This window comes from Diceros bicornis, chromosome 22 (assembly GCF_020826845.1).
Source record: "Diceros bicornis minor isolate mBicDic1 chromosome 22, mDicBic1.mat.cur, whole genome shotgun sequence".
Classification (NCBI taxonomy): Eukaryota; Metazoa; Chordata; class Mammalia; order Perissodactyla; family Rhinocerotidae; genus Diceros; species Diceros bicornis.
This window is the reverse complement of record NC_080761.1, coordinates 26,929,971-26,956,043: the sequence shown is the minus strand read 5'-3', so window position 1 is coordinate 26,956,043 and position 26,073 is coordinate 26,929,971. Positions and strand designations below refer to the sequence as shown.

General features: G+C 44.8%; 1 protein-coding gene and 1 long non-coding RNA gene across 10 annotated transcripts in view; one reads left to right on the top strand and one right to left on the bottom strand.

The window, feature by feature from the left end:
- VLDLR (very low density lipoprotein receptor) overlaps positions 1–21,742 on the bottom strand; it is a 29,817-nt gene extending 8,075 nt beyond the window's left edge. Inside the window, exons 1-10 of one of the 3 annotated variants that reach the window (XM_058565729.1) lie at positions 21,487–21,741; positions 9,539–9,658; positions 5,793–5,915; positions 4,261–4,383; positions 1,919–2,290; positions 1,694–1,816; positions 1,485–1,607; positions 908–1,027; positions 680–805; positions 20–191 (exon numbers count right to left, since the gene is read on the bottom strand). In XM_058565729.1, the coding sequence (XP_058421712.1) occupies positions 20–191; positions 680–805; positions 908–1,027; positions 1,485–1,607; positions 1,694–1,816; positions 1,919–2,290; positions 4,261–4,383; positions 5,793–5,915; positions 9,539–9,658; positions 21,487–21,568 (1,484 nt within the window). In that variant the 5' untranslated portion in view covers positions 21,569–21,741. Of the gene's footprint in view, positions 1–19; positions 192–679; positions 806–907; positions 1,028–1,484; positions 1,608–1,693; positions 1,817–1,918; positions 2,291–4,260; positions 4,384–5,792; positions 5,916–9,538; positions 9,659–21,486 lie in introns of all 3 variants that reach the window. The other 2 variants (XM_058565727.1, XM_058565728.1) reach the window with 2 other exon arrangements.
- A 193-nt stretch (positions 21,743–21,935) lies between these two features.
- LOC131420031 (uncharacterized) overlaps positions 21,936–26,073 on the top strand; it is a 128,937-nt gene continuing 124,799 nt past the window's right edge. For 3 of the 7 annotated variants that reach the window (XR_009223442.1, XR_009223443.1, XR_009223441.1), the window contains exon 1: positions 22,279–22,566. This is a non-coding gene — a long non-coding RNA (uncharacterized LOC131420031). Of the gene's footprint in view, positions 22,001–22,278; positions 22,567–26,073 lie in introns of those variants that run through there. The other 4 variants (XR_009223444.1, XR_009223445.1, XR_009223446.1 and 1 more) reach the window with 3 other exon arrangements.

Here is a 26,073-nt window from a genome sequence, read left to right as displayed (position 1 = left end):
GAATGGAACGGAAAGTTACCTGAAGATGGCCTTTTGGCTTAGGTCAGCCCAGAACAGTTTCTGAGCAGCAATGTCAGCATCAAGAGCCACGGTGTTTCTTAGCTGTTCCACCAGTTGGATATATTCTTTCCGCTCTAAGCCAATCTTCCTGATGTCTCTTCGATTCGTGAAGATCAGACTTGGTTCTTTCCCTGCAAGACAGAGGTCAGGTTTATTTAGTTTCGCTGTAAGAAGGCAAGGTCCTTCTAAGTCACCTCCTCCCAATAGAGGAGCACTTGAAAAGTGACGACACTGTTGAACACCTCAGGAGTACTCTTGCTGGAGTCCGTGCCCCTGGGACCTGCGAGCACTTCCAGTCTTGCAGGCAGTCTTGGGGGTCACAGCATTCAACAATAGGGCAGCTGATGAATAAGTCACTCACTTGAATTGCTCTCAAGTTTCAGAAGCAAAAGTAAGCAAACCTGGTAGGTATTCATGGCATCATATGCAAAAGGAATGACCAAGGCTGGTGTCTGGGGAAATGATCTGCTATGTATCCTATGATATGCACTGTGAGGTTGGTAGCATTGCTCTCAAGTGCTATTTTAATTTCATGTTGACTATCGTAGTCACTGGCTGTACCTTTCATAAGCACTTACTCATAAAGGTACCAGAGCAACACCAGTCCAAGTCCATTTACCTACTGCCTTGCACACGCCAGTGGCAAGATCCATTTGATAGCCACGACTACATTCACACTTGTAACCGCCTTTTAAGTTGATACAAATTTGACTGCAGATTCCCGGATTTTGGCATTCGTCAATATCTAGGAGGGAAATTAGAATTAGTCTTGCTATTCCTCTATCTTACTGGATATTTACTGATCTCTCCCATGACCCCCAGGGTTAGGTTCTCTTCTTTGACTCACCTCCACAGGTTTTTCTGTCTATCAGTTCAAACCCAGCTGCACAGTCACATTCGTAGCCTATAACTAGGTCTTTGCAGATATGGGAACATCCACCATTATTAACCAAGCATTCATTCACATCTGAAATAAAAATGTCGTAGAGTTACTCGACAACTTATTCCACATGGATATTTATTCTATTAACATGTAAAATCCAGGCTATTTGTGATAACTTATCTAGTTAGTCGGGTCAAACTCATGATTTTTCTAAGATCTAATAATTTGTTTTACAGATATGCATCTCAGAGCATATTAGGGGAATAGTAAACCTAATCTTCTTGGCAAGTTACCAGTTGGTTAAGCAGTATTTAGTCAAGTTTCTCTACTGCTGGTCACTTACCTTTAAGGAGGTAAAACTATGAACTAGTTTGTCACTGGCTGGGTTTTTAAGTCATAAAATTTCACTCTTAAGCCTGACAATTGAACTTAGTTCATTAAAGGTAGCTGAACCAGGTCTTACGCAGGGTCCAAACAGCATTAGCTATGCTGGATCTAATTAACCTTCCCAACTCTGTGCTCAAGCAACCCCTTCACTTACTGCATTCTTTCAGGGGCTCGTCACTCCAGTCCCTGCAGTCCTGCTCCTGGTTACAAACTTTACTGATATCTATGCATTCCCCGCTTCTGCACTTGAATTTTCCAGGGCCCAGACACTGATTGACTACCAAGAGAAAGACAGAAGAGACACTCCATTAGTGGGTCTGATCAGAGCAGTTATTTGACTAACCCACAAGAAGAGACCCTTACCATTTTTGCAGTTGACTTCATCAGAACCATCAACACAGTCTCGGATCCCGTTACACTGCCTGCTGCCGTGGATGCAGCTACCATCCTCACACTCAAATTGGTCAGGTCTGCAGGTTCGAGAAGCTACAAAGGGAGGGAACACCATGGAATGAAGCCAGCCAAATTGTCCCCAGTTGACACATGGAAGAGAACTGAACATGCCATAGGGATAAGAGAGCTACTTACGACAGTTGACCTCATCGCTGCCGTCTTTGCAGTCAGGATCCCCGTCACATCGCCACTTCTTGTGGATGCACTCGCCAGAGCCACACTGGATCTCGCTGGCCGGGCACTTGGCGTGTATCACTGGCTGGCGGCCACACTGCTCAAGGGACTCATCCGACTGGTCTGAGCAGTCTGCATCATCGTCACACACCCAGCTGTTGGGGATGCAGGAGGACGTGCTGCACTGGAACTCGTGGGCGCCACAGGTCGGTGGGGCACAGTCCAGCTCATCGCTGCCATCGTTACAGTCATCCTGACCATTGCACACAAAATTCCTGGAGATGCAGCGGCCACTGAAGCAAGTGAACTCATCAGGGCTACACGTTATGTTGCCTAGTGAGAGAGAGGATGCTCGAGTGAGAGAGTATCAGGACTGGTCCTTTCAAGACTCTTTTTTTTTTTATTATTATTTTATTATTATTTTTTTGGTGAGGAAGATTAGCCCCAAGCTAACATCTGTTGCCAATCTTCCTCTTTTTGCTGAGGAAGATTGGCCCTAGGCTAACATCTGTGCCCATCTTCCTCTGCTTTATATGGGATGCCTGCCACAGCATGGCTTGATAAGCAGTGCGTAGGTCCATGCCTGGGATCCGAACATGAGAAACCTGGGCCACTGAAGTGGAGCACGTGAATTTAACCACTACGCCACCAGGCCGGCCCTCTTTCAAGATTCTTGTCCCAAAATCCAACATGTAGATCTTTGATCATGAATCCTAGCTTTCTAGCTTAACTTAAAAGCTAAAGTGGAATTATATCAATATCCAAGTTCTTGGAATGCTAGGAAACAGTCTCACCCTGTAAAAGATGCAGGGATACTTGAATAAGAACAGAAATAAAAGATCCAGAAAATAGGTGAAGACTAGAAATTAATTTGAGATGAGAACCACAAGTGACCCTTTAAGGGACAGTGAATGATAACTTAAACTATAACAAGGCAGAGACTGAGTTATTTTTAAATGGACATACTGCTTATCAGACCAGGCCACATCATTAGCTGAGACTATCATGCATCAGGAATACAGGCAAACATATACTCATAATAAGCATTATGACACTATCACTGAAAAGAAGCCATTATGTTACACCACCATACATGGTTTCTTTTCTTTTGGTCCTTCAAATGAGGATCAGGAAGTATTAAGACCTGGTCTTAAATACTTTCAAGTTTTTGAAAGTCACTGCTAGGACTAGAATCACAATCTAGCAGCCAGGTATGCCAATAATGATAAGCTAGTCAGGCTAGGCAGTTTGTACTTTGACTCAAATTCCTGCCAAATGAATTAAGGTCACAATTTGGTGGTAATTAGGGTGGAGACCACGACTCTCTTGGGAAGCCAAGTCTAGATTTAAGAGGGAAACACTTGGCAGCTCCAGGGCTTACCAATACATAAAGCTCGATTCTAGGATTGAACACCAAAACTCATTGGACTAGGTGCAGTGGTTTTGACCTTAGAAGGTGACTTATACACACAAGACTTGTTTCAACTGCAGGTGCCCTCAGCTCACTTGTACACTACTGCATCAGGAGGCCCGTGCTTGTCAGACTTGGGAGCTGTAGTTTTAGAGGCCCTATAAAAGGGCGGGAGCTTGACAGAACATTCAAAGCAATGTTTGTTCAACCTAGAGATTTTCCCAGGTCCTCACCTTTAACAAGTAGCATTTTATTGCGCATTTTCCAAGAACAGAAACATGAAAGGACAGGAAACAGAGTTAGCTTTTATAGGCAGGAACTGTGACAGGAGATGAAAGTACCACTGGTTGGGTAGAATTTTCTTTAGGTATCTGCTAGCAAGACGTTAATGAACACTTCTGTGCCAGTTTAACTTTTGGAAAGGTTAAAATAGAATCTAGTTTTGGGGCTGAGAAATACTTGTCTAATACTCAAGTAATTTATTCCAATAAGCAGATCCAGTTTAGACCTAGGAATGTGTTTGCTGAACCTAGTCCCCTTCTAGTTTTATTGAGCCAAAGTGAGGAAGGCTCATGAGTTACTGTCCTAACAGAGACAAAAGCCCACAATTGCTGCTTCACTGAGCTACTTCTAAATATAAGTGCCTTGAATGACTTACCTTCTTATTTCTATTTGCTTAGAAGAAAACACCAAAGCTCAATGGTCAATTACCATGTGAACCTCTTTCAGAGTTTTAGGGCAGTTAGGAAGGCCAAGTAGTTGAGCAGATAGTGAAGTCACTGAAAAGCGAGTCAATGTAACTGCATCTTCATGCTTAAATTCGCTTCCCTTGCCCACCCTTCTTTGAGAAAAAGGGTCTTTGGGATAAGCCACTCAACACTGATCTCCTTACCACAGTTTTCTTCATCTTCTCCACTGTCACAATCATTTTCACCATCACATCTCCAGGACACTGGGATACACTGAGTAGAACGGGCGCCACAGCTGATTTCATTTATGCGGCATGTTCTCATATCTGTTGACGATATACAGTCTCAAAAGAGCCTCCAAACTCATCAGTGCAAAGCTGCTGCTCCTGCGCTGCCTGGAAGTGGTGACACCTGTGACTCAGTGGCCTGGCATACTGGTGAAGTGTGACTAACTATCTGAAGCTTGAGGAGATCCTTTGCCAGCTCCATTGCTTAGAAGTCATGCCAACCTATACTACTTGGCAGTATACCTAGGGGCCTTGACCGTGTTACTCCTTCAAGTGTCCATGGCGTACTCAGTTCTGGCTTTTGTTTTACTTGGCATAGTTCGGTTTATTGGCTGGCCTGCTCCTTGACCAGCATTTATCTCTTGGATATCAAGTGGCATACCTAGATATCGTCACCTAATCCCAACTTCATTAAAGGCCAGATGGTCTAACACCTATGAAATCTTCCTTTGCCTAGATTCCTTTACAGGCCTCCTTCGCAACCTCCTTTACATCTTGCAAAGTAGGGACATTCCCTAATTCTGACCTAACGGGGACATCTTTCACTAAAACTTGGGGTTGAATATGTAGGAAACCTGCCTGTACCTGTGGTTAGCTCACCTGCCTTGCCCAATGTTCTTATTACTCCCCTAACTTCTTGCCTAGAAAACTGAAATTAACACACTTATCTTTCTTTCTGCTTGCTTTTCTTTTGTAATCATATTTCAGACCTAAACTTGGTTCATGTTAGACTTCCACTTAGTGCTTCAGCAGCCCTCCACTGCCTCAAAATGAACTCCAAGACTTCACCATGACATTCGAGTGATCCCAATTTATCTGTCCCAAATCAGCCTCCTATATGATCTCATAGACTTTTTCCTGAATATCAGTCTAAGGACACAGACAATATTTGCATGCCTAAGTTTCCTGATTTAAAAACCAGTTGTGAGGTCCCTACTTTAATAACTTTAGGTTACACGTTTGTTAAAAATCACTATATCATCCTATTTCTAGCCATCTTACCCCTTCGGTAATAGATTATTTTCATAACAGGAGAAGCTGTGCATCTAAAAGCTTATACTTGGCCCATGGGGGACCCTTACATCTTGACTTAGCTTCCAGGACCAGAGTACCATCTGCTCAGAGTCATTACTATCAAACATTTGAAATCTATGCACCTAGTCAAGGAGTTCTTAATCAAATCTGCTGGCTTCAGTCTTAAATATTCAATAGTGAAGCTACCCAAGAGAACGTCAGTCTTGTTCGAGTAGGGAGAACATTCTTTAAAGGACACAGATCAACTGTTAATGACTTGACTGACCTTGGAGTCAATGGGCCTACACTTTAAGGTAGGCAAAGGAAAACTAACACCAAGTTTAGATTAAGCACCAAGATTTAGATTTAGAGCTATGAGACACAGAACAGCATGGAAAAAGTCCATGCTGAAGTCCAAAGCAAGTCACACTCACGGCACTGTTCTGGGCTTTCATCAGAACCATCTTCACAGTCAGGATCCCCATCACACTGCCATCGGTTGGGAACACACTGGCCATTGTTACACACGAAGTCAGACTCAGCACATGTCTTCTTCACTAAAAAAGTTTATTTGCAGGGTTAAAGTTGAAGTCACTTACCCAAGAGCCCTATGTTCCCATTGGCGGTAAAACTGCATATTGATATGTTTTACTCTAAAAATGAAGCCGAGTCAATTAGCACTCAACTGCCAATATCCAGGAGAACCTTAGAAAAATCCTTTTTTTTCCTTCTAAAGGAGGAAGATACTCATTTGAGAGACCTGGAGGATACTGAAGTCAAGGTAAGACAAAGACTGCCCATTATCTTACGAACCAGGGATACCCTACAATTAACTCCTTGCCTGTTTTACAATGTTGAGATTAAGTAATAGTTTAATTCTCTTCATGGATTTCTTCCAAGTCATTCAAGTACGTCGTAAGTTTACTAGCCAAACATTCCATCCTATGACTGGATCCCAGTATAACTGTTGTAGGGGCATCTCTTAACAACACATAGGTTTAGTGTAGAGATAGAAGGCTAAGCTCCTGTACTGGATATTGTCACCCCTACAGGTCTATTGGGGCAGAGGAATCGACCTAGTAAGAAATAGAGAAAGCTGAAGCCCGAGAATAAGAGAAGTCGTATTTAGAATCCAAAAGATGGCCTAACATCAACCAGCTAAAAGTCACTGAAGTTGCTGTGGAAGCTGCCAATAGCCATAATTGACTACTCGAGTTAAAATGGCCTAAGACAAGGTACCAAATCTGCTACAAACTCTACCTAGGGCAGGCCTTTTCTCCTATAATTAGGGTGACTGTGAAATTTGTTGTCCAAATTGGAACAATCTCAGTAGAAAGGGGGCACTATTAATTATACCAGGAAGATAAGCATAAAACAAGATTGTCCTAAGCAAACCAGGCAGCTTGGTCACCCTACCCACGAGGAACGCAGAGAGTAAGAGGTGTCTTGATTAAGTAGCCACATAGGGTATTCTAGGCTCATCCTTCTCAAACTGTAGTCTTCCTTGCCCATGAGCCTATACTTTCTACCTGAATTTCCAGTTTAAAATATTCTTCTCTAACAAATATTCTGTAATGGTAAATCAGCTAAAAGCCAACAACTTTTGCTGAAAATTTGAAAGTGACAACTTTAAGTCATGGGTTTAAGCTAGGTACAACTCTCAGAGTTTAGAGTGCATTAAACTAGACAGTCACTCTGGTTTAGTCTCAGGTATTGTAAAGGGGGGAGAGAGTGATTGTAGTCAATTTCCAGAACTCAAGATGAGATGACGAATTATGATGACCTGAAAAGGATTATTCATCTCCTTGAGTTGTGGAACCAAGGAAACAAGAACAGCCACGTTAGCTCTTAATTCATACCTGTTTCTAAAATCACTGAAATACTCAAACCCCAGTGTGAATGGTTTAAGCTGCCTCCAAGGCTCATGTTCTTCTGAGCATGTAGAAAGATGCCAGAGGGTCTGCAGAGTTAGTTGCTGTAATTCAACCTGTGATACTCGTCAGAAGTTGCAAAAGAGGGAGTAAGGAATGGTTGTAAAGAGACCACATGATTTTAAGAAGTATAAAGTGTTACAGGGATAGGAAAGACTGGCTGTTCTACAAAGTGTTTGACCAAGAGATAAATCGGAACAAATTACTAGAATTCATCTCTCTCCATTCTGAGCATAGACTGGGAAGGTCAAGAAAGGCTATTTGAACTGGGCCTTGAGAGATGGATAGAAATTTAGATGTGCCACAGGGCAAGAGAACTACCAGTTACACACTTGGGGTATCTAAGTTACTGATTAATCAGCTCAGCCTAACACTTATTAAAAAAAAATGAGTCACTGGGACCCACAGAAACACATGGCTTGTGGAATCCAAGCTGAAGTGGACTAAATATGCTAGTTGACATGCTTGAAAGAAAGCCCTGCTGAAATTGTAACCAAGTTCAATATCAAAAGGTTGGACATGAAAAATAGGAAGTGGCTTTATAAGTTTTAAGTAATTGTGTAGCTTTTCCCTTCCATGAAGGAACATTTCAAAACAAGCATTCTGAGCTTCCCTGAGCAATGCTCCCACTTTCCTTCTCTACCTTCGCACCTGGAGGCAGAGACAAATGCTGGCCAAGAATATATTTAGCTTTTCCCACCTTGTATGATCTTGATTGTATAGACATCTACCTCCTTAACTTTTCCAAATCCTCCTGCCATGTGGCTAGAGGTTATTTATGCAGAGACTACTTTAGGAAAAGTCAGTGATGACTCCTAAGATGACCCAATTTAGTTTCTGAGTTAGTCAGATGGTAAAAGAAGACTTCCAAAATAATGAAGAGAATAATTACTTTCTAAGAAAAAATAATAGGTATTGCCAAATATATAGTTTAGAATAGAGGAAGAATTGCTTCTTACACGAAGAGAACAGGTGACAAGAGTGAGGTCCTTCTAATGAGATATTTAGGGAGGGAATTATATTACCTAGGTAACCCAGAAATAGCATGCAACTCAATGTCTTGTAGAGTAGATTAAAATCTTCATGTTAGAATGCAATGATGGAAAAGTGTTGCATAGGAGAACTAGCCTTGGTCTTGAGACTGGAGATAAGTTTCTTCCCTGAGACTGTAGAATGGACTTCCTATGCTTCCAAAGGAGCTACTAATCCACATATTGGCATGAAAATATCTATGATATGACTCTGAGAAATCAAGCATAGGGCAGTCTGCCACGATGTTTATGCTATAACATTTTAGTAATGATGCATAAAGAAATAGGTAAGGGAATAACAAGATGGCAATTGATGAAATCTACAGTTAGCTCCTATTTTTCTTGTGTATTCCTAGTTTGTACAGTAGACATCTTTATATAACATCTTTTAAAAGGCAAATGACAATGTTATCACTGAGATTCACAATATTGTTTCAGGATTTTTATAACATAGCACAAAGAAATCATAAAGCAATCTTCAGCATGTATTCAAGGTACTTAAATGCCATCTTTACATGTAGTTCTCAGGTGTTCTGGCTTGACATGAAGTTATATAGATTGCATAAACAGGCATTTCTTAACAATGATCTTTTGACAGATGCTGATCAATGGGTATGGTGGTATACCCTCATTCTCTTGGGGAAAGAATGTCTTCCACTCCGCCTAATGCTTTAGAATTAGCATCTATTGTAGGCAGAAAATTAAAAAAGAATCCTTTTCTGATCTTTGCTCTGTGCTGGCTTGTAGTTTCTATGGTAGGAGTTAATTAACCCCCTGAAACTTTAGGGGATTTCTTGCTGTACATGGCTTTCTTTCTTTTTTGGAATCAGAGCCATTTGAGAATTAAAAAAAGGAATTTTTCTGTTCTAAGCAATCTTCTCTTTGTCTCTACTTCTGGTCCTCCCCTCCCTTCCCTTAGCTGCCTATACCAAATGTTTGCCTGATCTCAGATAAACCAGGAGCTGTCATTTGAAAGGGATTCCACTTTATCTTCAACATTCCATACTCAAGTTGATAACTCCATGTCAAACATTCAATTACATTCCTCTAGACCAGAAAGTATAGAATCTTTGGACTCTGGTTCAAAGCAATTCTTCGAAGTGGATTCTATTTTCAGAATCTCAATACATTTGTAGGAACTAAGATAACCATCACATTTCAATAAAATGCACAAGTCCTAGTAAGGTGGCAAGTGAGACTGTCAAACTCTTTACTCACCACAGTTCTTTTCATCACTGCCATCTGCACAGTCTTCGTCCCCGTCACATTTCCACAACAGTGTAATACAGCGGCCATTTGTGCACTGGAATTGGGAGGGTTCACATTTGGCTTTTCTTCCTAAAATCAGGAGGGAACACTTAACCAAGCTGGGATACAAGGGTGGTGAGTTAGAGATGCAAGTTACCCAAAACCTATGGATAGGAGTGCTCTCAGAGGGACAGCTGCAGACTCAGCAGGCTATAACATGCTAGGGACCACAGTTGGATCTTGGGTCTTAGGGCAGTGACTGAAAGTAACTGGGTTCTTGGCTGGACACACACATCTAGGTAAGACTAGATTTCCCAGACTCCCTTGCAGTGAGGCATAGCCATGGGACTAAGCTCTGGCTAATGGAATGTAAGCAGAAATGTTATACACAACTTCTAGGAAATATCCTTAAAGGGACAGGCGATCCATTTTCCTTCCCTTATTCCTTTCTGGTTCCTAAAAATTGGGCATAGTGGCTGGAATAGTGATCTTGGGCCAATAGAGCCAGACCAAGATAAAAGGAACCTAGAATGCCCAGAGACCTGCCCCTGGACTCCTTTCTCTCATTTGCTTAGGTCACTTGTGTAGCTATAATCACACAGCCAAATCCTCATCCTTTAATGGCATTTCTTGTCCACATTCTATACCATTATTCATGAATGATGCTCCTATGACAAGCAAAGTAAAGGAGATTTAGAAGGGGTAGCAGGGAGAGGGGAGAAATAAAGGTTTAATACATGGTTCCTCTTCTTACAATGTGAGGTCTAATTGGAAAAAGACACGTTTACAAAACAGCTCCAAGATAAGATAAAAAGCATCAAGAAGGTACAGTTAAGACATAAAGGGAGATCATTTTTAATGTAGTGATGGGAGAAAAGCAAAGCCAGGTAGAGCCACAGACCTGGATTCTGTTTCTCTGCACCTGTTTTCCTATGCTCAGTGTAAGGATATTTAATTCACACAATGGTATGAACTAATACTTGTAGGAAGGCCACTTAGGTTTTTTGTCTGGGACAGCTAAGGTTCAGGTGTTTCCTATCGTTAGCAGGTCTGTCCTGGAGGATGTGATTTCTTTGAGATAAAAGGCAAAGATCTGGTTGCTTAATGCAAATACACTGCAAATATTCGAGAAAACCAGTGGAGCCATATAGTTCATGCAGATTACTTAGGGAAGACTTCCAAGCAGAAAGCCTTCCGACTTCCTGCCACCTTTCAGCATCTACAGTTGTGGCATGCTGTCGTAAGAACAGATGCTCCAGTGACAAGCACAGACTGGAACTCTTGTGTTATGTACACAATACTCTACTTGGCCTCCCCACTACTCCCTACTGTCTGGGAGCATTCTCTGCTTTGTGGCTAATTCCCGGGGAGATTAAAATTTGGTCCAAGTCAAGTTTACCATACGGATGTGGTTACCTTCTTAGGTACTAAATGCATTGGTTTAAAAACTATATGTACCGTTCTGCTCCCAAGAGTCTAGTTAAGCTAGGACCCAGATACAAAGCAGTATGATTCGATGGCAATTCCTACCTATATTGCATACTATTATTTCATTCCACAAGTATTTTATTGGGTGTAAGATGCTAGGGATTAGGAAGGGGGAATAAGAGGAGGGTAGAGCTCTTGTCAAAAGCACCTCCTGCTCGTTTTTATACTGCAAACCAAATATGAAGTACCTGGCTGTCTCCTGCCCTCCCCCTACTATCACCGAAGTCTCAATATATTCTCAATATTCTCAGTGCTGGGGCTACGTGTTCCAGGGACCATTGGCTGTAGTTCTGTATCTCCACTAGATTTGAGGACTGTGGGAGTGAGAAGAACCTACTTCGAGTACCTTATTTGAAAAGTAGAAAGGAACAATTTGTAGTCAGAGGACATAGATGTAAATATACTTGCAAAGAAAAATCAGGTTGCAGTTAGGATACTGTGAAAATGGAAAGGCTCTGAATGTTTCAAAGGTTTTAGTTACCAAAGGTTGTGCAGTCAAAATGAGACAAAAACATTGACATTGATATCTACCTTGTCAAAAAGGTAACCATATAATCAGACTTGGACAGGGACTTAAAAGTAGGCATCAAGTGATGGTTTTCCATTTCAGGGTTAGGTGCCTGGAAGATCTCCCTAAAAATGAGTTTTCAGGGGCCAGCCGGGTGGCATAGTGGTTTAAGTTCGCACACTCTGCTTCAGTGGCCCGGTGTTCACAGGTTTGGATCCCAGGCGTGGACCTACACACTGCTTATCAAGCCATGCTGTGGCAGGTGTCCCATATAAAGTAGAGGAAGATGGGCATGAATGTTAGCCCAGGGCCAGTCTTCCTTAGCAAAAAAAGAGGAAGATTGGCCACAGGTGTTAGCTCAGGGCTAATCTTCCTCATCAAAAAAAAAAAAAAGTGTTGAAGCTATAGATTTTATAGACATTCAAGCTGGCCTGGGATTAAATATGGGCACACAATATGCTAAGGCTGATGTGTAGTCCTCTACCACCTTCAAGAGGGTCTCTGAATGGAGCTGTAACATACAAGCTTATCAATAGTAATAAATGATATTAAAGTCCTAGCAATGCTGCTTCAAGAGACAATATTAGGCAGGCTCAGGAGAGACATAAGTGTTTTCTTAGTGTTTATTCCGATATAAGACAAAAAGGAATTTAATTTCTACCTTTTCTCATCTCATATGTTTCCACCTCACCCAAGCTTCTGCCTGGTTGTTATAAAGCTGTGTTTTACCATGACACACACGACTCTCCATTAAGAAGGGGGAACACTTGGGGTTAGGAGTGGAGTATGCTCGTGAATGTCCCTACTTGGTTAAGAGAGGAGCAGGGTGGGTGGGTGGGTAAGGCGAGTGGGCTTTATAAAGGACCCTTTAAAGAGAGGCGCATACAGACCTTGTCCATGTCTGTTAGGTTCCTAAGCACTTAGATCGCTACTGGACAGAAAGTGCTCCCTAATTCTGTTTAATTCCCTGCATCATGCAGAGCGGCAAGACCTCAGCCACCTGACGGCAACAGCGTGGGTTTTCTGTCCAAGTTTCAAAAAGATTCTCCCTTTACACATCTGGTGCTCAACTGGAAATGCACAGGGCTCCAGGAGAATTGAAAGCACCAAACGAGTTAAGAAGCTTTTGGTTTCCAAAGCTTTGGGGATTACAGGATTGTGGACCTGTAGTCTATTTCCATTCCTGACAGTTAAGTCTCAAGTTCAATATTGTGCTTTCATAAAGGGAACAGGTTGAACTTGAAATTGTCTACACTCTAAGTTCTTTTAATTCTTAGGCTCAGCTAAAGCCAATGACGCCTCAAAAAATCACCTCAAAAGTAGAAGTGCTAGGCACTTTTTATTCCAGAATTGACCTGCGCAGAAAGGTGAAAAGTTGGAGTAAAGGTGATTTTTAGTGGGTTCTTCAGAGCCATAGAGTTTCACAAGATTGACTTAGGGCCAAAGGGGTGGTTGAAGTGGGGGGAAAGGCCATGACAGCAGGGAACCTGGCTGTTCCACTTGTTTCAACCAGGAAGGCTTTATTTTGAAGATTCGAGTTTGATGTAAGAATTTGAAAAGAGTTCTATTGCTTTCAGAAATTAACCTGTTGGACTAGATCTAGTTTTTCTTCTAGCTCTAATACTTAGAATGAATATCTCTGTCCGTTTGGGTCAGGGGGTTGGAAGTCACTTGTACCTAGTCGCATATGCGGCTGTTTACATTCGTATTGAACGAATGCCCGGAAGTGTCGAAGAATTACTTGCTTATACTGTCGCTTACACAGATGGAATCAGACTCTGCAAACTTACTTCAAGGCGCCCATGTCCCAGGAGCCTTGCTTACCTAAACAGTTAACGTTGCTACCCAGACATGTTGGCAGTTCACTGGCTCCAAGAAACTCAGGGTTTTTAATGCATATAGAAGTCAGCCTGCAGTTGTCTAATTGTCTCTGCAAGGGTTAACACGGAAGAACAATACATAACCTTCAGTGAAATCTGCATAGACCTTATAGTCAATACCAAGCCTTCACAGCAGGCTACAAACTCCCCTGCGGGGCTCTGAGCGGCACCTTCTCAGGAACACTCCAACAGGAATGCCCAGAATATGGAGATGTTTCTGAATATCAGGCTCAGACATGAACTTCAACCTGCACAGAGGGACACGCGCTGCCACACTGCTGGGACTAGCAGGGCCAAGTATTCAAATCTCTCCCGCCCCTCCTCCTGGCTGGAACATGCGGGTGTTATCATCTGCTAGAATTTCTTCAGTCCATTTTTTTTGACACTTCCGGAGCCGCCAAGGGCATTTATTTTCAGTCGTGTTCACTTCCACTGCTTGCCACTTTAATGCCAATCTTTCTAGTCATAGGTTAAAACTGGTTTTAGGACAAGCAGATTCCTAGTCAGCAAAGTTTTCCTACAGGGAAGCAGGTTAGTAAGAGGGACTAAGGAAGAGGGCTCCCGCTGTCAAGCACAAAGGTTGTGTTCTGGCCTTGAAGTCAGCTTCCAATACTCTGTAAGAACCAGTTTGGGGCCAACTAAAAACTGTTAAATACTTAGGTTAATCCTTCTGATTCACTGAAATAAGTACATCTCACAGTTCAATTGTCAAGCAGTTTTTCCATTTACATCAGATTGAGATGATCTTTAGAATCATGGATAATTTTTTTCTTTTTTTGTTAGCCAAACACTGCTCTAAGGCTTCAGTCCGATTCCTTTAATTCTCAATCCTACATGGTCAGCACTACTATCCCCGTATTACATACCAGGAAACCTGTTCGGAGAAGGGAAGTAGAGTAACGTGCCCAAATTCACCCTGGGCAGAACTAGAATTTGAACTTGGGCAGTCTGGCTCTAGATACTGTGCCACTGAGCATGCACACAAACTAGAGCACGTGGCTCAGGACTACTTCCTTCTAGAATATTCTGTTGACTTGTAATTTAAGTAGTAGAGCCAGTTTAAATTAATCCAGAATTAGATAGTTTCACTTGTCAAGATGACACTATCCTAACAGCCGTATGGTTGAGACAGAACCCTCCCTCCTTTCCCCATTTTAGTTTTTAAAAAATGCTGCTTGAATTTCCTCAGCAGGTCTTTTCCTAGAAGGATTACAGAGCTTGGTGTTCTTGTCTAGGGCACATTAGTCAAACTGGAGCAAAGGCCTTCCACCTGACATACTTTGGAAGTTACTAGTTTTTGTGGGTGGCAAACCACTAACTTAGCGCTCCTCAAGCTCTAGTTTGCATCAGAATCCCCTGGAGGACTTGTTAAAACACAATGCTGGGCCCCACCCCAGAGACTCTGATTCAGTAGGTCTGGGGCAGGGCCCCAGTGTGCATTTCTAATGTGTTCCCCTGTGATGTCAACACTGCTGATTCCTGATGACACTTTGAAACTACTGCAATATATTTTTTATAATTTATTTATTTTTTCCCCCAAAGCCCCAGTAGATAGTTGTATGTCATAGCTGTACATCCTTCCAGTTGCTGTATGTGGGACGCGGCCTCAGCATGGCCAGAGAAGCGGTGCGTCGGTGGGCGCCTGGGATCCGAACCCAGGCCGCCAGCAGCAGAGAGCGCACACTTAACCGCCAAGCCACGGGGCCGGCCCGAACTGCACTAAGTTTAGAATTCTACCCACAATGGAGGTGACAATTTCATTTTCGGAGATGGAATATATAGTACTCACCCCATAATCCCTCATGTCTATCACTGGATGGACATCAGTCATAAATGCCAGTCTTACAACAGACATCATGGTGACAACCTGAGGTAAAGCCCTTGTGCCCACTAGGTAGGTAAAATTTATCTAGATGCCTTCTCAGGCATGCATGGTAAAGAGGTTCTTCTAAAATCTGTTTTCCCCTCCCCATGTGCCCTATCTGTGATTGGCCTCATCACTTACTCTAAATCAGTACTCTAATAATGAGCCCAGATTCTTCTCCTAGGACACTTTGCCATCAAGCTCTGGTCTTGTCAAAGCCCTCCTCTCTCACTTGATCTAAATTTGTCTCCTGTTCCTCTGTCTCCAGGCTGCCCCGATCTCTATCCAAATCAAGATGGTGATCCAAGCAACCTACAGTGGCCCAAAGTACCAACGATGGTATCACTTCCAGGCTTCTCACTGGCTGTAGGATTGAGTCTAGGTCCCTGCCTACTTCCCCGACTTTTCCCTATTGGTTACAAGCCGCCATCCGCTCAGGCTGCACCCATGGGCCCCACTCACTTCCCCAGGCCTGCGCCCTCACTGTTGCCTGGTCTTGGTTTGCTCATGTTACCCCTGTTTACTCATCCACCAGGAGTGGGTTCAGTTGTCAGCCCTTGAATGAGGCCCTTGATTCCTTTCTTGACCAACTAGGTGTGGTCTGTTTTCCCATAGTCCCCTGTACCTGTCACACAACTGTCATGTACTGAGATGCCCTCACCTGCCTGTTTCCATCTCTAGAAATGGGATCCCCTAAGGCAAGGCCTAGAATTTATCTTTGTAACTTGGGATCCAGTGCCTGCTGTCTAAAGATTCTTTAGGCACTAGTGAATATTCCTGGATGCATCAGTTGATTCATTAGTTCACTAATAAAGCTGGTGTGAACTATAGACTTTTTTCCAAAGCATTCCTCCCAGGTTTTCTGAACTTGAAACCAAGTGTGACCAGTTGTTTCACTAGCTAGAATACTTGGAAAGACTCTAGGTTATAAAGGCCACAGTTCCCTATGTCTATGAGGGTGCTTTCCCCTCATCTTTGTGGCACTTTGTCATTTAAAAACTGCACTTTCCCACACTTATCCGTCAGAATGAGCATGTCAGAGTGGGCATGTCGGCCTCATTTCCATGTGAGAAGAGCGGTTCTGATCCACAGGGAACCTTGGCAGTGGCTAACTGGTAAAGTTAGAAATTTGATGAATCAGGCCTGGATTTGACTTCTGCCCTGTTTTAGTGCTCTTTGGTAATATTGGCAGCAAGCGATGTTGCTTGAGTCATGTCATCTTTGTAAGATCATCTGCAGTGATGGAATAGTTTGTGGCTTTGTCACATTAGAGTCTAAGTTCTTGGTGACTTTCAGGAAACTTCATAATCTATAACCCAGGTAGCACGTGGGGACTCCAGCAATCTTCAGCTGCCTTCAGCCTCTTTTATAATTAAGTCTTGACTGCTGGATCTGCTCACTCCTATCCAGAGCGTCTATTCCAGGCTGTCTTTGGATCACTGATTTCCTGGTTTGACTCTCCCACTAGACTGAATGCCATGAAGGAAGGGACCAACTCCCAGGTCACTGTGTCCCCATGCCTGGTGCCATACGGTAGGTACTCAGTAGATGGAGGTCAAGGGGTTTCAGGCAGATGCACAAAGAAGGTTGACACCAATTTACCACCTACTTAAGTGAACTACAGATGAGTTAATAACTCAGACCTTGGGGAGGCTTTTTAGGAAAACTAAAGATTAGAGGCAGTCTATAAAACAGAAACCCTATTTACTCATAGTATTTGGAGGAAGTATTAAGTTATAACACATGAAGTAACTTGCAAATGTTGTATTGAGGGGAAGTATTAGGTTATAACACAAGAACACATGAAGTAACTTGCAAATGCTGTCTGTCACCAAAGTTTTGTCACCTCCCTTGCTTGGCAAATTGCAAGTCCCACCCCACCCCCCACTGCCAACACCATATCTAGATACATAAAGGCTACTAGCCAGCAGGGCCAACCCAGACGACCCATGTTGGTGGCAAGATCAACCACGCCAACCAGTGGTCCTATCTTATAGTTTCTGCCTCCAAAGTTCTCTCTTAAATACAAAGCCATGAATACCCTTCCCTGCTCCACCCACCCATGTAGCATCTTTAAGATACAAAATAGGTAAAGGATCTCTAGGCAAACATTAAGCCATTTTTAGCAGAATCTCTGTAGTTATTCTTGCAGCACCTAACATCACTCTCTTGCTTAATTTAGAGCCCCCAAATAACCAGCAGGCCCCGGCTTTCCCAGGAGACTTCCCATGAAGGGACAAGCATGCTCACTTTAAGGTATCACCTGCCACCTCATTTAGTTCCTGCAGCACGGCTGGTGTATCCATCTAGGTGTATCCATCTAGATGCTTAAAGTTTTTACGGCAAGCGAACAGAAGAGCTTAGGAAAGAGACACCGATTCAGATTGAAAAATGCACAGAACGAAATTGAGTTGATTTTCACCTACAAAGGCAGATTCTCCTAGTGCTAAGTTTACTCTGTCCTTAAGTCCTCCAAAAAGCTATCAGTCCTCAGGTTTCCTAGCCAAAAACCCTTTAGCTGGGCCAAAAAAATTGTCCTTGGACCACTTACTTCTGCTCAACAGGTACATCTCTTCCATCACCTCTGCAGAAGGTATTCTTGGACTCTTTACCTTGAAAGTAGTCTCTGTACTGTGGCCTATGTACTCTCTTGAGACTAAATACTAAGCAATTTTGAGTCTATCAACTAACCATCTGGAGAGCAGCTGCATTAGCCCACAAGAAGCTCTCCCAAGGCAGTACATTTATTATAAGCATCATTACAGACCTTATCATAGCCCTTTGAGGCATTTGATTTCTTATAGGCTAGTATATGAAGGTGGCACTCCAAAAAAAGGTCAGTATCCAAAGTAGATTTAATTATGACTTGAAGTCATACAGGTGACTGTCTAAACTTGATCCCTGTTCTCTCTACTGCAAAGGACAACTCTATTCACATTCTGTGAGAAATAGAAAATGGTCACTATAACATCAGTTATCTCTATTTCTCTGTTGTGCTCCAAGTCTTCTGGTCTTTGGATCAAACCCAAAGCTATGGCTGGGGGCTCTCTGCTCCGTTGATCTCATGGCCACGTTCTACTCCAGGAGTTCTACTCCAGGAGTTCTCGTTAAGTCTTACCAGTCTGATACTCCTCCTGGAACCGGGGGGCTTGTAACTACTTTTCACCTCTTCTAGAGTTGTAACAAAATAACTCAAGTGAAATTGAGTTTATAGTTATCCAATTTTATAGAAGGCAAAAACACTTCCATCAGGTCTTCACTTCTTTTGAGCACGGAGGCTGCCATAATTAAAATATGCTGTTTGTTTTACTGAAGTCTTAACATTTGGCAGCTGTACTGAACTTGGCCTTTATACATGTTTTAGGTATCTGAGAACTCAAGTAATAAAAGCAAAGAAAAAAAAAATGACAGGACGGGCACATAGCTAAATGCCAATGGGGGGATTTGGGGAGCAAAGCTGCTCCAGACTTCAAGAAGCTGTCACTGCCAATGAGGTCTTGCTTGGTGACCCTCCTTTAAAGAGTCCTTGCAAACATGCTCATTCTGTGACTTAGATGAGGATTACCATCGTCACACCTTCCCTCAGTACTGTCTGGATGAGCTGGTTTTTTTCCCCCCAACCTTCTGGTCTCCTACCCCTCATTGTCTATTTGTACTGCCACCCTGACCAACCCACTCCCCATAATGAGAGAAGTTTCTGTCTACTCTTTTGCTAGCTGCTAGCCATAGCTGAATAGCTCTCACAAAACCTTGGTTCCTTTAGGCTCTGGCCTTAACGAATACATGGTACCCCAGATCCTAATCTTGATGACCTAGGCTGGAGGAAACTGTCCTAGAACTCTCAGGGGTTTTGCAATCAGGTCTACTACACTACTGAATTTTAACTTCTCTTGTTAGCCTGACTTCAGTTCCTTGCCAGAGTCTTAGAGCACACCTGTCCTGTCCTCGAGTATTTTAGACCAGCATCATGAGTGTGTATCAGGAGAGGAGTTGGAGGTTGGGGAGAAGGGGCCACTGTAGAAGACCAGGGCCAGAAAGTCAGCCCACGTGCCCTGGAGCCTTGAACCTCAGTCAAGAGCCAGTCTGAGTTGGCTTAGGGTCAATATTGCCTCAGCCAACCCCCAATTCCCTCCACTTTAGAAGGATGTGCCTCCTTTCCTTTGAAGAATTTAAGTCTTGCATGGGCTTCTATTTTCCACTGTTCATGGCATGTCACACATTTCATATGTGACCTAGGGGGCCAAAAGGGATCCTCACCTACCTAATGCAAGGTGAACATATGGCTTCAACTAACTCATTTCAACAGTTTAGGTGCATTCCTAGCATTCTATAGGATAATGTTACCCTCCAATGGAAAGTTATGTTCAATTAAAAGAGTATGAAAAGAACATGCAGCAAAAATGAATCTTTTCTCCCACCTTCCTGGCCAGTTAGTAGTTTCTGGTGTATCTTAGTCTTTTGAAATGTTATGAAAAGTATAATGCAAGTCATAGTACTATTCTGAGAAATCGTTTAATAAGTTAGTATTGCTCATCCATTAACGATTAATGTTCCAGTCTGAAAACTTGTAGGCAGGGCTTTTCCAGGTTCTTAGGTTTGTTACACATCAGAGGCCATCTTCACGATACACACGTCTTTTTCAAGGCGTCCAGGCAGAGAAAGGCATTTGAGAGTACAGTCGGTCGGAGGCTGGTCCGGTGTTTTACGTTCGAGTAAAGATAACACTTCACCGGCTGCTAAGTGGCAAGTCGGTGGAGACACGTGATCAACCTAAACGTGATCGGGCGGCCAGCCAATCGCAGAGGGCAGAAAAGCCCGTCCCAGCTTCACACGCTCGGGACAGTCGGAACCAAAGGGCAGGGGGCATTGGAGGCTGAAAACCCCCAAGGGTTGCGGGAGAGGCTGTTTCACCACACACTTGAAAGTTCGCTCTCAGTTCAGGGGACACGTGACTGCAGGCGGGCGGGCCTCCTAAGCCGGCAACAGGAGCTAGGGACTCAGGAACAGGTACTTAAGACGGGGGCCGCTTTCTGCCCCAGTTCCCTAGAGCTGGAGAGCAAGTCCCTGGGTGTCATGTCAAGATCACTTCAGGGACCCGCCAGGACTCTGACCGAATCCTCTTACAAGGGCGTCCTGTCGCCTGCCCGGGAAAGTTGTGCGGCCCCAAGCGGGAGAGTGGCTGAGGACAAGGCTCCCAGGCCCAGCGCAGCAGACCCTGGGGACCGGACAGTAGTCACCACCGCCTCCCAACAAGCCAGAGCCACACACCAGCTCTCGCGCTGCTCCCTTTGATCTATTGTTTAGAATGAAGGCTAATTACAGTCACTAGATTAGGACTCAATTTCTCTCGAGGAAATCTCACCGGGAACGAGGATCAGCAAACTAACCTGATTAAAGTCTTCGTTCCACTCCCCTCCCCCGTTCAGCTATACGAAGACGAGCTTGGTTGTAAACCCGAGAGGTTTACCAACGCAGCCCGAGGGGTGGAAAGAGGAGAGGGGAGAAACACCTAGAGGGGAGTCTTATTTCAAGCCTCACTCGCCCTCTAACCTGCACTCCAGAATGACGGCTCGGCGCCCGGCGAGTCGCAGTCCGGGCGCGCAGGCTGCGCACTTCTCGCGGCTCCGCGGAGCCTCCCGGCTGCCGCCCACAGCCGCGGGGGACTCCCTGCCCCGGCCGGCGCTCCGCGTCCCCGGAGGCGCCCACCCTCTTCCAACGTCCACTCCCACCCTCTCTGAAATCCGAGGAGCGTGCCCGGGGCTGCCGCGCACGTCTTGGCCCGGCCCGGCCCTCTGCCTCCTTCCTAACACTCCGCCTGGCAGACGAGACAGAACCATTGTTCAATGGCTCAGAAGCCCACATTCCCCAGTCCCTGCCAAGCGGGATGAAAAACGAGGCAAAGCAGTGGCTTTGGGGAAGGGAGTGTAAGAGAATGAAGACTAGTTCAGGCAAGGCTTTAGGACACCCCAAACCTCGCTGTCCCCCAAGCCCGGCTCCCCGTAGTCGCAGCGCTGACAGTCAGCTCAGAGGCGCCACCAGGGTGGGGAGCGAAAGAAGGCGAGGAGAGCGGAGAGGCGCCTCCTAGGAGGGGGGTGGGCAAAAGGAACCCCGCGCCTCGGGGCCCCCTGGTACCCCGGCTGGGTCCGAACAGCCCGCGGAGGGACGCGTTGTCACTCACCGGCTCCGGTGGCGCCGATCTCCCGGGACGCCCAGCACAGCGCGAGCAGCAGCCAGAGCGTCCAGCGCGCGGACGTGCCCATGGTGCCCGCCTGGATGGTGGTGGTGCCGCCGCCGCCGCCGCCGCCGCCGCCGCTCGCTCGCTCCGCACAACAAGTTACCAGCCCTTCGGAAAGGAGGAAGGAGGTGGGGGCAGGGAGGGAGGAGGGGGGAGGGGAAGGAGGAGGGGAAGGAGTTAGAAGGGGGAAAGGGAGCGGGGAAGAAGAGGTTCCCCCCCTCCCCTACAACTTGCACAATCTCCTCCCCACCAGCCAACCCACCCACCCACCTCCCGGGGCTGCAGCAGCAGTGCAAGCCGAGCCTGCGGGCGGAAAATAATGCAGGCGCTGCAGAGGAGAGGAGGGAAGAGGAGGGGAGGGGAGGGAGAGGGGGTGGGGAGCCGAGAGCAGAGGAGAAGACAGAGGAGAGAGGAGCCGGCCGCGGAGCACCCACACTGGCGGCTGCTGGAGCGCGGGGTGAGGAGCAAGGAGGGGGCAGGAGGGGGAGTGGTCAGCGGGGAGCAGGGGAGCGGCGGCTTCAGCCCTCCTTTCGCCTCTACGCGCTCCTTTTATAAGCTCGGGGCAGCCAGGTGTCTGCGCCGGGTGTGTGTGTGTGCCAGTGTGAGCGTGCGCGTGTTGAGTGGCCGTGGCCGTGGCCGCCGCTGCCACCCGGACTGCTCCGGGGGCCCCGCTGCTCCGCGCGTCCGCCCGGGGCTCACGGGGGCCCGGGGCGGCCTCTGGTTGGCTCGCGCGCCGCCCTCGCCTCCAATCCCCGGTGTTTGCCCTAATTTCCTGATCCAGGGAACCTGCCGCCGCAGCAGCTGTGCGCTCCCTACAGTCATTACTGTACCTCCCGGCCGCCGCCAACAGTAAATGCAGCAGCGGCGGCAGCAGCAGTTAACGCTGATGCAACTATTGCTGCTCTTGCCACCGCCTTCCCACTAGTGGGGCTTGCAGCCCGGGGGACTTGTCGCTTCCAGGGGCAACAAACATCTCTCTACCACCCTCCCCTGCGCCCCAGAGAGGCTGGTATTGTGAGGCTGGTAGGTAGCGTCTTCCTCGGGCCTCCCCTCTCCAGCTGAAAGTGACGAAGAGGAGGGGGTCTAAACGTTTGGTCTGCTGTCATGTGGGGTTCGGGATGCCTGTCTCCATCGCACGCTGGGATGCCATTTTGCTAAAAATTAAGTGTGCCTTTAAGTGAGTGAGTGTGTGTGTGAGAGAGAGAGAGACAGAGACAGAGCGAGAGAGCGAGAGAGCGCGCGCGCGGTTGTGGCTTGTCCTCTCTAATAGAAGGGGACTAAAATAACCCAGTCTGAGATGAGGAGGAGGGAAATTGCTAGCGCAGCTCTGCATTCTCTCATCAACGATTATAGTTAATTGCTAATTGCACAAAATGATAGTTTGAGGGCCTGTAATTAAAAGCTTAACCTTTTCTTGTTTTGGGGAGGGGGACCCGGCAGGTTTATTCTTCTTGATATGCTTTTACTACAAGGCTTAAGGATAGAAAAAAGGAAGCAAAAGCAAGACTCCTATATAAAGGATTGATTGTTGTTTTGTGCCTGGCAAGACCTGAGCCTGTAATTTGCTTTTTGAGTATTTCACTTTCCTTGCACACTTTCCCCTGGTTGAGGTGCATTGTCTGCTGTGGTCCGTTAAATATCTAACAAGAGTCAGATGGCACACTGCGCTATTTCACCTTCTTAAAGAGTTTACATATATTTTAAAAGTTGTTTTTATCTTAAAAGACAAACTCTGCTGGTTTCAGTAAGACGGTGCTCTGGTGCTATGCTGTCAGTGACATGAGAAGTGGTAGGCACGGCCTCGCTGTGTTCTCCTTGTCCTGGTTCTCCTGGGTGTTCGTCAAGGCTAGCCATGGGGTGGGATGTTTATTAGGAATTACTGTATCCAGGAGACAGGAGAGGAAAATTCTAGGTCAGGATATACTTAGGTGGGGCCAGAGGATATCCAGATTGTGTCTGATTAACACGAAGGGGCTTAGCTCTGTGCATTGGTGGAGTCTTGCACAACAGCTCATTTTGAATGCTGTTTTGCCCACCCTGTAATTACATGTGTGATACAAACTGCAGCAGCCACACACATGTTGCATGTGAAACTGAATTGAAATTTGGTAGTGAAGGTGCGTGTACGTGTTGTTCACCTAAGAGGCATTACGATGTGATGATAAAACAGCTGCACGGCATCTTCCATGTCCTCAAGGTTTGGAAAGGCCACCTGATAATGAGCTGTGTCACTTTACAGCAGAGGAAAGGTGGTAGATGGGATGAGTGGAATTAATATTAAAAGGGACAACGTTAGTAAACAGTCATGTGGCTTGTTTTTAATATTTTACTCAGATAAATGTATACTACAAGATAAACACTGACATGGTATAATAGACTTATCATTGGCAAACTTGTATTATGCTTTCTGTCTCTTGATGGGATATAAACTGTTAGCAAACTTAGCTGTGGCTTTATGTTCAATCCTGTAGCTTTTTTTGCTGAATCAAAAGGAAGCATAACTTTTGGCTCTACTTCTGATTGGCTGTGTAACTTGGGAAAATCACTGTGCTTCTCTGTGCCTGCCTTTTGGCCTATAAACTGGAGACAAAACCAATCCACATAGTAACAAAGTGCTTTGTGGCCTCAAGGACCAGCTCTCTGCAAAGTGTTGATTATTAGAAGAAAAGGGTTATAAGAAGGAATTAATTTGACTAATATAGACAGTAACAGAATAACCAAAAAGATAAGTTGATTATGAGTGGAGACTGATGTGGCTGAACTAACTGGTCTCAGAGGGGTTGACACTGCTGGATTCAGAAGCCTTTAGGGAAATGCATAGGCAATCCCATTCACTTCCACAATCCACCACATCCGTTTGTTTGTTGAAGCAACACACATTGAACATCCCTGGATCTGGTTGTAGAAGTAGAAAAGTAGCAGTACCCTATGCACAGCACAAGGGTTGCTCAAGATGATATAGGGTTGCTATAAGATTACAGGGAAAGAGTGGCTAATCTGGCTGGGGGATGAGGGTATCAGAAAAGGCTTTCCAGAGCAGTTGTCTTTGAGCTGAAGAGAGTCATCATTTTTACTAACCAATTCTGATTCTCCTTACTTGTGGACGCATGGTAGGATTGCACTTCCTAGCTCCTTTATGGTTGGGTGGGGCTGAAAGGCTAATGTTGGCCAATTATTTTTGAGCAGAAGTTACAGGTTGCCGCTTCCGGGCTGGAGCATTTAATTACTTGGATGAGACCCTCTCCTTTGGTCTGCATGATGACAAGAAATGTTCAAGAGGTGGCTGCTGCATTAGCCCGGTTTCCGAATGACTGGATTGAGTAGTTCTCTGCTGTGTACATGTCTCTGGTAGTGGTCACATAGAGTAGAGGTCAGCAAATGGCCAGGGGCCTGTTTTAGTATGGCCTGTGACTTAAGAGTTTACATATTTTTTAAAGGGTTACACACAAAAAGACGAATATGCAACAGAAACCGTATGTTGCTCACAAAGCCTGAAATATTTACCATCTGGGTCTTTAGAGAAAAAACTTAGTGACTCTTAACATATAGTGAGTGAGAAATAAGCCTTTGTTGTCTTCATCTGCTGAGCTTTTGTTACCTCAGCAGGACCTCGCGTTAACCTGACTAATACACTGATGATACACTGGAAGGAAGACCATGGTGAACAGAGGGAACAATGGCAAAAGAGTATCAAGTATTCAAGGGAATGCAAGGATGGTTCAAGGGGGGGGGGCTCAAGTGAGCTAATGGTTGGAAGTGAGGCTAAGGAAGAAAGGCCAGGACTGGATTAGGTGGCGATTTGTACGTCATACTGACTCTTTGGATTTCATCCTGTAGGCTAGGGCAAGGACTTGTGATGGATTTTTTTTTTTAATTTTTAGTAATTTTATTAAGTTAGATAATTCACTATGGAGTAATTATAAAATACAGAGAGAAATAAAATAATTTTTTAACAAGCATACTTTCAGTACCCAGAGGTACTGTTAACATGTTCTATTTCTTTCCTTTTTAAAATGTATTTAATTATATCCTCAGGTAATAGAATTGTATTGACATTGCTATCGTTGGTCCAATTATGGCTTTCTTTATTTATTTACTTATTTGTTAATTTACTTTTGCAAATAAAAAAGAAGTATCCATGAGCCTACTACCACCTCCAAGGATTAGAGGATTGACAGTAACACACATGAATCTAGGGGCTCCCCTGTAAACACATTTCCTGGCCTTCGTTGGAGGAAACTGCTATTGTGATGCGTTTTGATCAGAGGCCTGACATTCAGTGTGTTTTAGAAAGTTCCCTCTGGCTTGAAGTGGTATGAAGGATGACTTATTTGGGAAGCAGGGTAGAATAAGACTAGAGGAAGAACAGTTAGAAACACTGGTAGGGAGGGAATTCATACAGAAAGGAGAGGAAGAAAGTATTATTTGCAGTCAGAAATATTCACCGAATTCCTTCAAGGGACTTCTCTCCCCAGTCCTTTGGATATATCTCTTAGAACAGTGTTTTCCAAGCATGCACAATCTGTAAGA